A 13,041-nucleotide genomic window follows, 5' to 3' on the forward strand; every position below is an offset into this window, starting at 1 on the left:
TGAATAATTTACCCAGTGATTGAATAGATGGGTAGCACATGTGATCTTGTAAAGTTAAGAATGGAAGCCTCTGAGAAAATGCTTGTTCAGCCTTAAGGGATTTGGTTTATGCTTGAATGTGAGAGTTTGACAGACTCACTAATATAAATTACTGTGTTGATAAAAATGAATAATGGAAGTTATATTATCATGCTTATAGTTTTACACTTATACACTACCTGTTTACCCTTTTAAGGTTCTGCCCTGGCTTTTAGTGTTGCATTGTTCTGCAATTTAAACAGTCATAACAGAGGGTGCCTTCAGACTTCTACGAAGAACTGGAAAATGATCATTGTTTCATGAAATGTTATGGATACTTCTATTTACAGTGTGATTTGCTAGTGAAACATTGGGAAGACTAATGTAGTCAATTTTCCTGTAGAGAGCAAAATTATCATGCCTTTTTAATGTAGAGTTGAGGTACAAATGGAACAACCTGAAAAAGCATGAAAAATGCAATGTCAATTCTTGCAGAAGCATCATAGATTTATAAAATGCTGTACAGTTGGCTTAATCCTGAAGAAGAAAATGAAAACCCTTCTCCAGCTGAAACTTCATAACATTCAAGAGGCATTGAGGTCCATCTAGCTTGGCTGTTTAATCAGCTGCATGAATTAAGCAAAGCAGGGCAGCTTTTCTGCAGTTGTAGTCCCTGTCTGCCCACAGTGTCTGGAAGCCTTGAGTACTGTAATATTGGCTGGAGACACCTTTTGGAGTTTTCATGTCTGTGAAAAATTTCTAAGATATTAGAGGATGTGGAGACATCCTCATAGCCTTTCCTTTCTTTTAGTAGAACTTTAAAAGGCATTTAAGTCAACTTCTGCATGTCCACAAACTGTTCTATGTATAGCTATATGTGGAACAGAAAGAAATTACAAGGTTAAAACCTCAGGCTTGGTTCATATGATGACCATGTGCTACCAAAATGTAGGTTGGTTTGAACTGTAGCATGTCTTGGAAAAGCTGCTGGGCTTTGTAGTTCAAACAGTAGGACAGAGAGAAAGAAACATCTGTCTGGAGTTTTTGAAGAATTGTTTGTTTGTAGCACGTCACACTGTACCATGTCCATTAAAACCAGAAATCCCTAGCTGGCTGAATACAGTGTTACTCCCAGAAAAGTGTCATTCATCATGGGATGTACCCATGGGATATAAGGGAGTATCTTTGTGGAACCATAGCTATAAAGGCTTACATACACCCTATGTATTGCTGCTTCAAAGGCTGGGTCTCACTGGGTTTTGTTTTCATTTTTTAAGAGCACTTGCAAATTGCCCCCTTTTTTAAGGAACAAAACAATGGCAGAGGTTTATTTGTTGATGCACTTAGTAGATGTTTTTTAAATAAGTGTGTATATGTAATTTTTATATTTAAAACCAGCAGTGATGTAATATTGGATGTTAATATCTACCTTTTAGGTAATTCCTGTGGAAAAACTGGTCAAAGGGCGCTTCCAAGACAACTTAGATTTCATTCAATGGTTTAAGAAGTTCTTTGATGCTAACTATGATGGGAAGGAGTATGATCCTGTGGAAGCTCGACAAGGCCAAGATGCTCTTCCTCCACCAGATCCTGGTGAACAGATCTTTAACCTGCCCAAAAAGTCTCACCATGCAAACTCTCCAACTGCAGGTATTTTGCCTCTTAAAGAATTCCATTTCTGTCTCTGAAGACAATTATAAACTGTGATCTGCTCTACTTAAATACTATTTAAAAATTATTTCCTTGAGTGGTTGTGCCATTCTTTTTACCTTATCATGGTCTTAGCATCTTGAGAGAGCAGAAAGTTGACATCTTCTGTGCTCTAGTTTGGCCCAGCCCTATTCAGCATAGGGTCTCCTCCACTGAACTCCCTCCATGTAAATGACCTGGACTCCAGTAATGTCTGGTGGTGGAGACAAAGGCTTTTAACAATCCTGTTGCTGAATGTGGTATGTGCAAGTGTATTCAAGAACATTAAATGGAGTGTGTTCCTCTTTCACACCTCCACCTTTATAGGAAAATGCTTGCACAGGCTGATTTATTTTTTAATTTTTATGACTAAAATGTTTGCAAATCTGAAGGGCTGACCAAAAGAACAAAAATTAAGTTATTTTTTTTGTTTTATGTGTGAATATTGTTTGGGTATGCTAGTCCTCCTAACTGAAAAACATATAGCTTTTGCTCTTTCACAAAGATACCTCAGTCTTCTAATTTTTTATTTTGTGCTTGTGTTGGGTTTTGCTAGAACAGCGATGACTCTTCAGAGGAGATTGATGCTAAATGTTGAATTTAAAACCAAAAGAGTGTTGATAAGGCATGGATGGTTTAATTGTTGCTAATCAGTACTTACACAGGGTCCAGGCTTTTTCAGTTTCTCACATTGCCTTGCCAACAAGCAGGCTGGGGGTGCCCAATTAATTTGGAGGGGACACAGCCAGGACAGCTGACCTCAATAGACTGCACAGATAATCCATGCCACATGGCATTGTGCTTAGCCAGAAAAGCTGGAGGAGTAAGGAGAAGGGTGGGGAGGGATGTTGAGAGTTACAGCATTTGTCTTACCAAATCATCATTATGGGTGATGGTCTGGCTTTCCTGGAGATAGGTTAATTCCTGCCTGCCCATGGGAAGTAGTGAATGAATTGTTTGCATGGCTTTTGTTTTACCTAATAAACTGTCTTTATCTCAACCCATGAATTTTCTCACATTTCCCCTTTTGAGTTTCTCCCCCATCTCACTGCAGGGGACAGTGAGCCATCAGCTGTGGGGGCTCAGCTGCCTGCTGGGTTAAACCACAGCAGTGTTTCTGGGACAGGCCAAGGAGTAACCCTGATCTTTGGTGTTTATGTAATGTGGCTGTGACTAGTCACTAAGCAGATGCTGGTTTTGTTAACTGAGAATTTAGTGAAGAGGAGAGCAGCTAACATTTAAGTAAAAGAAATAGTCACTAAAAAAGTATTACAAAAAGTATTACAATAGTCACTAAAAAAGTATTACAAACATAAGTTTGTGCATATGGAAATACACATGCACACACACCTAATTCCTTTATTGGTTTGTCCTGGGTTTATGCTAACCCATTCCTCAAATAAGGATTAATGTTTAGTTGATTTTGAACCTGTGACCTGTCATCACATGGGCTTGGATATGCAGCAGTACTCCCAAAAGCAGGGGCAAGTGTGAAGCATGAAGCACCATCACTTTTAGGCTGCCTTGTGCTCTGGAATCCTACCCAGATTTCAGTGTTCTGCTCTGATCACTTCTGACGTCAGAGTGGGGCATACTTGGCCAGCTGCCCTCAGCTCATTAGTGCTTCCTGGAAATAGGGCACCTAATAGCAGGCAGTGCTACTCTGGGCTTCTAAACTTGTTTGCATCTTTATTTTGCACCATCTTATGCCTGAACTTCTGAATTTCAGGGTCTGGCACGTTCTGATTTCCCATGTGATGTCTTGCACTCCCTTTGGAAACAGAAAACCCAAGTGCTGATGTCAACATGTTGTCCAATTCAGAAATTGGAAAAGACACTTTTATTAAACACAGACTTTACTGTGCTTGTTAATTCTTCTTACAGATGGTCTGTTCTTCCCAAAGTCACAAATATGTCATCCAAATTAAAGCTGTGCAGGTGACAATCCTACAGAAATTGAATAGCTACTGGAGTGGAACCAGCCAGCTGATGTGGAGGATAGTGCAGTAACATCATGTTGTGTTGGTGGTTGTATGAAGAGCAGGTCCTGTGCCTTCCCAGCCTTTGTATGGAATTGTGCAACTGAGATAGTGTGATGAGTCTTGAAAAGATCCTGTGGCTGTGAGAGTTAGCTTTTTCATGGAAAATGTCCCTCATTATTAACTTAAATATTGTCCAGAAGCATGACAGGCAGAACACTAGTTGAATTTCTAAGCTGAGGATAGTGGGGTGTGGACATTACATGATGCTGGGTGAAATGAGAGTTCCAGCTTTCCTTGCTGCTTGCATTTCAGAACAGAACTAATTCAGTTAGGTGTCACTCATTCCATGGGCTTACTGAATTCTGGGGGAGCACATTTTCATGGCACTGATGTACAGTGCCTTTGTGCCTTGCCTCACCCCATCGCAGAACCTGCACGTTGGAAGGAATGGGAGCCTTTACTGATGCTCTGGGAGGAGTTCTGTATGCATCTGCAAACCTGTGTGTGCCTCATCTCCTGCTGTTTGGGAGTAAATTGGCATGATGCAGGAGCAAGTTCTGGGCAGTTGGGAAATTACCATGAAAGATGTGCTTCTGTACCTCTGTCTTCCACACTTAGCTGGAAGTGAAGGGGTATTCATTACAGCTGCTATAGCAATCATGATATAAACCCCAGGATATTGCTGGCCTTCTGGGCTGCAAGTGTACATTGCTGGTTCATGCTAAGCTTCTCATCAACCAACAGCCCCAAGTTCTTCTCAGGGCTGCTCTCAATCCGTTCTCCACCCAGCCTGTATTTATGTTTGGGATTGCCCTGACCCAGGTGCAGGACCTTGCACTTGGCCGTGTTGAACTTGATGAGGTTTGCATAGACCCACCTCTCAGGCCTGTCAAGGTCCCTCTGGATTGCATCCCTTCCCTCCAGCACCACATCACATGGCTTGGTGCCATTATTAATTTGTGTGATTTGCTCTACCTTAACAATGAAGCTTTGAAGTTTTAGTAGTACTGCTTTGTCAGTTCATTAACAAAACAAAAGGTAGCACTCATGAGAAAAAAGAAAGAACCCAGAAGGTCTTTCAGCATAATCCAAAAGTTTTTAAACAGAGTGCAGTGGACGTACCTGAATGTACACATCTATTGTTTGGGGTCAGGAGCAAGCAGATATATGGGATATATTCATATTTGGGGGTTTGGCAGGCTTTAAAATATGCCTAGTCTAGATTGATTAGATATATGTTTCTAAAGGAATAATTTACTTTAGCTACTGGCAGTTTCATGTGCATTTCAGGTGATTCCTTTTGCTCCGTGGAGTAACTCTTCCAGTGCCCTTTGACAGTTTTGGGCTTGAGTGATTTAGGAGATAATTGTTGACTATTCATAATGCCTTATAACACTGTTCTAACAATGTGTTTTCAAAAGTAGATTAAGATAGATGTCCTTGAGTTAACAAGTGGTCAGATCCTTAAAGGCTGCTCCAAAAACTTATCCAGAAAGATACTGGCATGAATTGCAATTATTTTTGATATTTTAATCAGACTCTAAAGCTTGATGGGATGCCTGGTATCAGGTAGTTGCTTCCTGTAACTGTAAATGGATATTAACCTGTATCTCTATAAATGCAGAGTGTAGTCTTTATTTAATTTGAAAAATAAACACTTTTAGAAGACCCAAAAAGTCGAGAAGTGTAAAAATGCACTGGTTTTTGTGTTAATTGGTGGGCAGGCCAGCAGCCATTCTGAAGATGATCCTACTGGGGAGTCAGCGCAGGTCAAGGATAATGCAGCTCGGAAATGGAAGCATAAATAGGTCCCCACAATTAATCTGCTGTGCCTCCCTCACACTGCCTTGTCCCCTCCTTCAGGGACAGAGCCGATTTGTGGCCGAGCTGGCGGTGGTGCCGTGGGTGGATGGCTTTGGTAACGTGCCACAGGGTGCTTCTAGACACAGCAGGAGCAGCAAGGTTTCACCAGGTGACTGCAGCTCCCAGGTGGGGAAATGAGGGTCTTTTCCTCCTTGAAGGAGCAGCACAGAGCCCTGCTGTAGGCTCTTGGCAGCAGCACCACAGCTGCTTTTAGAGCTGATGCCATCTGCCAGCCCTGAGCCGACTTTCGATCTCCTACAGCCTCCGCTCTGCTCTAATGCAGTGGTAAACAGCCTACAGATGTAGAGTCAAAATGTGGTGCAGGATTAAAATATTAGGGCACTGTTGTTTGTGCCAGTTCTAATGCTCCCTGCGGGAAACAGCGGAAAAGGCTTCATCTGATCAAAATTGGAAATAGTGATCAGGTTGTCAGGATTTTAGCTTAGTGTCTTATGTAAGTATTCCTGTATGTCAGAGCAAATCTCCATGGAGCACTCTAGTGTATGGGTGGTGGGTGTCAAAAATACACGGGTATAAGACAGCTTAATGAAATTAATTATTTACATGCAAGCTAAAAATGTGAGAGGTTCTTAGATCTGAAGGCTGTTAGATTTTTTTAGTTTGAAATATTCAGTGAGAGCAGGATGACTAAAGCAGAGCTGGAAAATACTGGAGGATCACATGAGGGCTAAAAATACTCACGCTATGACAGGGAAAATAACCAGGGCAGAATGAACTGTTTGTGCATGAATGCATTATATATAATGTGCCATCGAAAAGCCAATTGCACAAGAGGAATACTGATTTTCTGTAGGGAAACAGTATATCCTGCTGTGACAGATGTGCTGTAAATTAATTTTCAGGGATAAAAATACTCAGCAAGTCCGGTCTGGTCTTTATTTTAGCAGCTAGTGATACAATTAGAACTCCTGGGAGACTGGAGAACTCCTAATGCTTTTTTTTTGCTTTGCACCAAGACTTGCTACCTTTTTCCCCAGTGGCAGGCACTGGTGCTGGCAATGGCAACCTCTGTTCCCTGTGGTGCAGTGCTGCAGGACAGCGTGGCACAGCTAGAGATGGAAAGAGCTGCAGGGTGACAAACTGAGAGTGTTTTCATCCCTAGTTCATACAAGGCCAAGGAATTGTACTGACCGAGGGGAACAGCATGTGCAGTGACAGCGCCGGCCTGGGAGGTAAAGTGGCTCAGCTGTAACACAGACACATCTCCCCTGCCAGCATGAGGAGCATTTAATTTTTAAATCCACTGAGCTCGAGAATTTAGACCAGGAGGCAGCGCGCTTGCAGTGCATGAGCCAGGGCCTTTTTTCAAGAGAGATGATTGTGTTGGGAAAAGCAGTGGTGAAAATGGCTATTTAATTTTCAGTGTACCATGGGTGTGGTCTGAGTGTCTGTGTTGCACAAATGTTGCACATTCTTTCCTTTTCCAGCATGCATTTCTTTGTAGATTCTTTTAGATTTTCCTTTTGAGACTGCTTTCTCCCTAGAGCTAAGCAGACAGTGAGATTTTAGAAAACATAGGTTTTTAAGAGCACTTGAAATTTTAAATTGTGTTCTTCTTTTAAGCCTGTGGAATGGTTCCATCCATTGAAGATAAATGTTTGCATACTTAAAGATATTTCTAGAGCAAATAGAGGTTTCAGTTGAGAAGAAACTGAATTCAGTTGTTGATTATTTTAAATAATAAATAAATATTGGTTATTTTAATTCTAGAGTAAAGTCTTAATTTTTGATGGGGGAAAGGCTTTAGTTATTTCCCTTCTATCAAATCTTGTATTAAAGACAAACTGAGGCAGTGAGGCCACCAGTGAAACTTTTCTATTAGATAAGTGGCCTCCATTGGATTCTCTTACTTGGATAGAGCTCTTGAAATTGTGAAAGTTTCAAGTACTCACGCACACTTCTCTTTGCCAGCTCTGTGGCAGAGAGGATGAATGCAGAGCTCACCAGGCTGTACTAGACCAGCAGCAGTGAAAGTCTGAGGAGCTGAGAGGACAGAAGGGTCCTGCCAGCCAGGGGAAGGCAGTGCCACAAAGTAATTGGGACAGCTGCAGTGCAGCATGTTGGAATTCGGAGTTAAGTCAGATTTTGTCTGAGGTCATTTAATTCCCATTAAGTGTCATTTGTCATTGCTTATTTCATTAAGTGTCCCTAAATTGAGCATTTGCTTGTGTCCTGGTGTAGCTATAATAATAAGAGTGTGTGAATATTAATTAATCTGCTGTTCCCACTCTCTTGGTTTAAGAGGGTGGAGAGTTTTTCTTCAGCTTGTGAAGAAATTACTGAGGCCTCTTGTTGGGTTTGGTTTTTCTCCTGTGGTATGAGTCAGGAATATTCATTTTATGAAGTCCTTTAATTTGACTAAAATAGACTGTGAGTGATTCCCAAATTCCACTGAAGCAGTGGTTGTGTGGGCTCAGCCAAGTCTTGTGCTTGCTCAGGGCTTCCATTGCTCTCCACACTCTCCATATGCACGTCCACACTGCATTCATGCACGTGTTTCCTTGAAATTTTGCATAAATATTTAACAGCATACTAATTACTCATATAGCTTCAAGGAAGATTTCTCTCTAAAGGTTAAGTAGGTCTCTTGTTACAAGACTGTGCCTGTGATGTAAAGAGAACTGGAATTTGCAGCACAGCTTTTTTGTACCCAAAGCTGCATGGTGCCAACAGCCACTGTTTTATGTTGCAGAAGTTTGCATCTGTTTGTAGAACTTAGGTATTTAGCAAAAAGAATAGTGAAGCTGAAAGTGCGTGGAATACATTTAATTATGGGGTTTTTTTACAAAAAAATTAGTAATTGTTTCTGGAGTACCACAGATGGAAACCTCGAATGCATTTCAAAGCTGGTTCATCTTAATTCAGTAAAAGAACAGAATAATTTGTCTTTCAATTGTGAATTGACTTTTCTCATCTCTGCTAGTGTTATGTGGGCAGGTACAAAAAGGTGCTAATTGAAACAGCTGCAATACTGTTTACAAAAAAATTCTAATTGGAACCCTGCACTGACCTAAAATCAGAGCATGCTGTCACAGAAGTTCTCACAGAACAGTGGAGGTGGGAGGACACCTCTGAGATCATCCTGTCAAACTGTTCTGCTGAAAGCAGGGTCACCTTGAGCTGGTTGCCCAGGACCATATCCAGTCACATTTTGAGTATCTCTGGGGCTGGAAACTCCTCAACCTCTCAGTACAGTTTGTTCCAGTATTTGATAACCCTCAGAGTGAAGAAGTTTTTTCTTATGTTTGAATGGAATTTGTTGGGTTTCATTTTGTGCCCATTGCCTCCCATCCTTTGGGGACCACTGAAAGGAGCCTGTTTCCTTCCTTCTTTGCACCTTCCCTTGAGGTGTAGATGAGATCCCCCTGAAGCCTCTCTTCTCCAGGCTGAACAGACAGAGCTTTCTGACCTGGCTTGCGTGTGAGGTGCTCCATCCCTGAGTCTTTGTGGCCCATTGTTGGACCCTCTCCAGTTCATCCATGTCTGTCCCGTCCTGGGGAGCCCTGAACTGAGCTGAGCATTCCTCATGTGCCTCTCCAGTGCTGGCTGGAGGGGGAGCATCACCTCCCTCAGCCTGCTGATGGTGCTCTCCCAGTGCAGCCCAGCACTGCCTTGCTTGCTCAAGGGTGCTCTGTTGGCTCATGCTCAGCTCAGTGCCCACCAGGACCCCCAAACCCTTTCCTGCCACAGTGCTTCCCAGTCTTTTGGCTGCCAGCATGTTTTGGGGCATGGGGACATTCTTTTCCTGGGAAGGGTCCTGCATTTCTTTGTGAACATCAGCAGTAAGCTTGAAGAGGAATTAATAATGGCAAACGGTTATGTTGCAGATCACAATGCAATTCTCTCACTGATCAGGGAAAAGAGATGATTATTGGATACTTTTTACCTAAAATACCTGTATAAAATTTTGTGCTTTCTCAGAACGTGTAAATGGGTCATATATAAATATTTTCATGGAAGAAATTATGTTGAAAAGAATTTAATAATAATAAACTGCTTGGGTTATATAGTCCCTCTGAGCAGTACATTAGGAGTTATTCCATTATTGCACTAATTGACTGCAAAACCATTGCTCAACACCAAGTCATTAAGTCTATCAAGATCTTTTGTCTCTGTTTAGATATCTGGCTGTTTCAAGTACTTTGCATTACTCCACCGACCAGCATCCTTTAATTATTTTATGAAATTAGGCTTCTGCTGGAATGGAAGCTTACTTCTGGGCTGATTATAAAACTGATGCCTTAGAATAAATGTGCAGTAAAGCTTTCTTTTTTTCTTCCAGGAAATTTTAGATTAGAAATCCCTGAGCATTCTCTGTTGCAATTAAGCTTTATCCAGCTGTTGCTGATACTTCCTAGTAACTAGTTAGCTGGTTTTTATCTGTGTTACTGAAATTGGAATATTGTGGTCATTTAAGAGCTGATCCTGAGCAGCAGAGCAAAAGTTGATTTCTTTTGATTTGTCTGGACTTTATTTTTTAAAAAAGTAAGCTTTATAAAGCTTTGTGGCACTTTGCTGTAGAAATCCAAAGGGCTTTGTTGTTTTCAGAGGGCACAATACAATGCCAATGTCAGTGCTGCAGGCACTGGGGATGAGGCTTGCTCAGCTCTGGGAGGGCACCTCAGCTGCAAATTAGAGAGAATACCTGGGGATCAAATGTTTGTGCCTGCTCTTTCCTTAGCTCTCTCGGTGCCAACTTTAAAGCATTTACTTTTCAGCTGATATCCTGAACCTGCATCTTGTAGTTGTAGAATACATTAAGAAGTAAATGTTGCTGCTTTGGTCATTAAATAACTTGAGACCCAGCTAGAATGCTAGAGTCAAAGTGATTTTATTTCTTTCATGAGTGTGTTCTTATTGCATATTTTGGCACTAGCTTACTTCTGTCCATTTGCTAATCCAAATGAAAATTATTTTCCTGGCTTTGAGAACGTTTTAGCAATCCTGCTCTAAAGCAGCTGATTTTTACTTAGTTATAATATGGGCTGAACCTTGAAAGCATTGAAGACAGAATGGTAAAGTTTAGGCAATTTCATAAAGAAAAATAGCAGCAAAAGATCTTTGCTTTATTAATGATTTTCAACAAATTATTTATTCTTTGCTGATCTAAGTATGAAGTGAAAAAAGTCTCATTTCAGACATATACACAACACTGAATTTTCCCAACTTTGGCAAGCCTGTATACTATATCTGAAATCTGCTAGAGTTTGTGTATGCCACAGACATGGAAGCTATTGGAATCATCAGTTTCTAAAAGAAACAAAACCAAAACAAAAAAAACACCAAACAAAAGGGAAAAAACCCACAACAAAACCACGAAAAACCCCTGGCCGTATGGTTTTTTCCCCCTTATCTGTCTTATATTAAAGAGCATAGAAAAGGAGGATGGCTGTCTTGCACAGAAATGTTTACACATGCTAACTGAATTGTCAAGTGGTTTGTTTGTGTTCTGTTGGCTTTAGGTGACCCAGTTAATACAGTTATCCATAGGGGTGGGAGGAGATTCTTGCTACAGAGGGAGGCCTGTGACTAAATCAGGAAAGCTTAAGCTTGATTAAATAACCCATTGCTGCTCTCCTTCTCCATCACTTGCCAGCTCCTCCAATGAACCACTGTCACAGTTCTAGGTCAGTGAGGCTCTGTGACTGAGGCTCTGCCACAGTCTGGGCACATGCACGGCCCCACAGGCTGTCTCTGCCTCTCCCTGCCTCCTTGCCATTTCTTCCTAGTAATGGCTTTTTTTAATACATTGGTTTTACAAAGAATTGCTTTATTAAAGCATTGTCTGACACTGGGGATACATTGTGGAAATGACAACTTAGCAGAATTTGTGGTGTGCCATAATTCAAGTAATCCTGTGGGAGGAGCAGCTGGTGAGGTGTGGGGTAGAAGGTGGCTGCTGAGAAAACCTGGGCAAAATCCCTGTGGAAGGGGCGAGCAGCAAGCTCAGAGCCCAGCTGGGAGCTGGGTGCCTGCTGGACCAGGGCTGTCTCCTGCGTGGCTCAGGCTTCAGAACTGACAGCATCTGATGGTGGAGGATGGCATGGAGCCTGTCAGCACATTTGGATGACTGTGTTTTACTTGCTGTAGGAATCAGAGATGAGCATGGGTGCTGCTGAGCAGGACCTCTGATTCACATGCCTGTCTGCTTAATAAATCAGAGGCCAGAGAGAGGCTGGGTTTCTGTTTTGTCTCCTTAACCAAACTGGTATCAGATGTCCCTCCAGTGCGTCTCAAGTTTATTCCTTGTTGGAGGGAACAAAGAAAAGGCTGAGGCAGAGTGCAGTGCTGGGGGAGAGCTGTGAGCCAGGCACTCGTGTTTGGGCTCAGTGACTGTAAGGAGCACCCAGCATCAAGAGAGGAAAGATGGAGAGGCAGAGCAAGGCAGGAGGAGCTGCCTGGGAGGTTCCTGTGAAGGCACTGCAAACCCTTTCACACAACTGTTGCTCTGCTTGGGCATTTATGTGCCAAGTCATTGTGGAAAAAGAGTCATGCACTCATTACTGAGTGCGCACTCACTACTTGCCATTTTTGCTGGTGAAGATGTTGCTCCATATTCTGGCAGCTTTGCAGCGCAAGTAATTAAAAAGAAATAGGAAAACTTAAGGATGTCAAAATACATCTTCTGGTCACTGTGGCAAACTGTGAGTTCACCAATGGGTTTAATTCTGCTCTGAGTTTCAATGCCCTTGTCTCTGGGTGATTTACATTTGAAAATGAAAAAAGCACAGAGGCAGTTTAGCTGACTTTATTTCAGCTCTGTCTTTCTCCAGGGAAATTGATGATCGCTGGATATGTTAAGTAATGGGATGGGGGAATGCTCTCTTAACAGCACATTTTTTTTGAGCTGAAAGCTGCTCAGGTCTAAGGGAACTTTTTATTCCTGGTGTGATGTTGTTTATTTTTGTTTTAGAGTTGCCTCACTCTCGGTAGCAGACTCAGATTGATAGGAAATGTGGTTTTTCCTTTCCCAAGGCATAGCAGCAGGGGAATTTCCTCTACTGTCACCTTGAAGTAAGAGAAAGGATGGATGGCTGTAAAATCAATTCTTGTGTTTCAGTACCAGATTAATAGGAATGCATTTATTACAGAGATCAATCTTGTTTAATGTTTACTTATTTATTGTGTTTTTCAGGTGCTGCTAAATCCAGTCCAGCTTCTAAACCAGGATCAACACCTTCTCGCCCATCTTCAGCAAAAAAAGCTACACCAAGCAGCTCAGCATCCAAATCAGATAAAGATTTGGAAACTCAAGTCATACAGCTCAGTGAACAGGTAAATTTGCTTTAGGCACAAAAGTAGATGCATTCATTGTCACAGGCAGGCATGAAATCTAATATTGTCTTCTGATGAATGATGCTCTTCAGAATTACGAAGGGACAAAAAGTGGAAATAGTTCAGCTGGAAAGAAATATAAAAAAAGAAGAGATTTATTGTGAAAAATAATGTCTGGCAGAGATGACTGATT

The 13,041-nt window shown here is 41.7% G+C and overlaps 1 protein-coding gene across 5 annotated transcripts in view; it reads left to right on the forward strand.

Moving 5' to 3' along the window:
- MAPRE2 (microtubule associated protein RP/EB family member 2) overlaps positions 1 to 13,041 on the forward strand; it is a 98,307-nt gene that overhangs the window by 73,453 nt on the left and 11,813 nt on the right. For all 5 annotated transcript variants that reach the window (XM_074550637.1, XM_074550625.1, XM_074550618.1 and 2 more), the window contains 2 exons: positions 1,455 to 1,668; positions 12,709 to 12,848. In XM_074550637.1, the coding sequence (XP_074406738.1) occupies positions 1,455 to 1,668; positions 12,709 to 12,848 (354 nt within the window). The remainder of the gene's footprint in view (positions 1 to 1,454; positions 1,669 to 12,708; positions 12,849 to 13,041) is intronic.

The sequence above is a fragment of the Zonotrichia albicollis genome, chromosome 1, assembly GCF_047830755.1.
Source record: "Zonotrichia albicollis isolate bZonAlb1 chromosome 1, bZonAlb1.hap1, whole genome shotgun sequence".
Classification (NCBI taxonomy): Eukaryota; Metazoa; Chordata; class Aves; order Passeriformes; family Passerellidae; genus Zonotrichia; species Zonotrichia albicollis.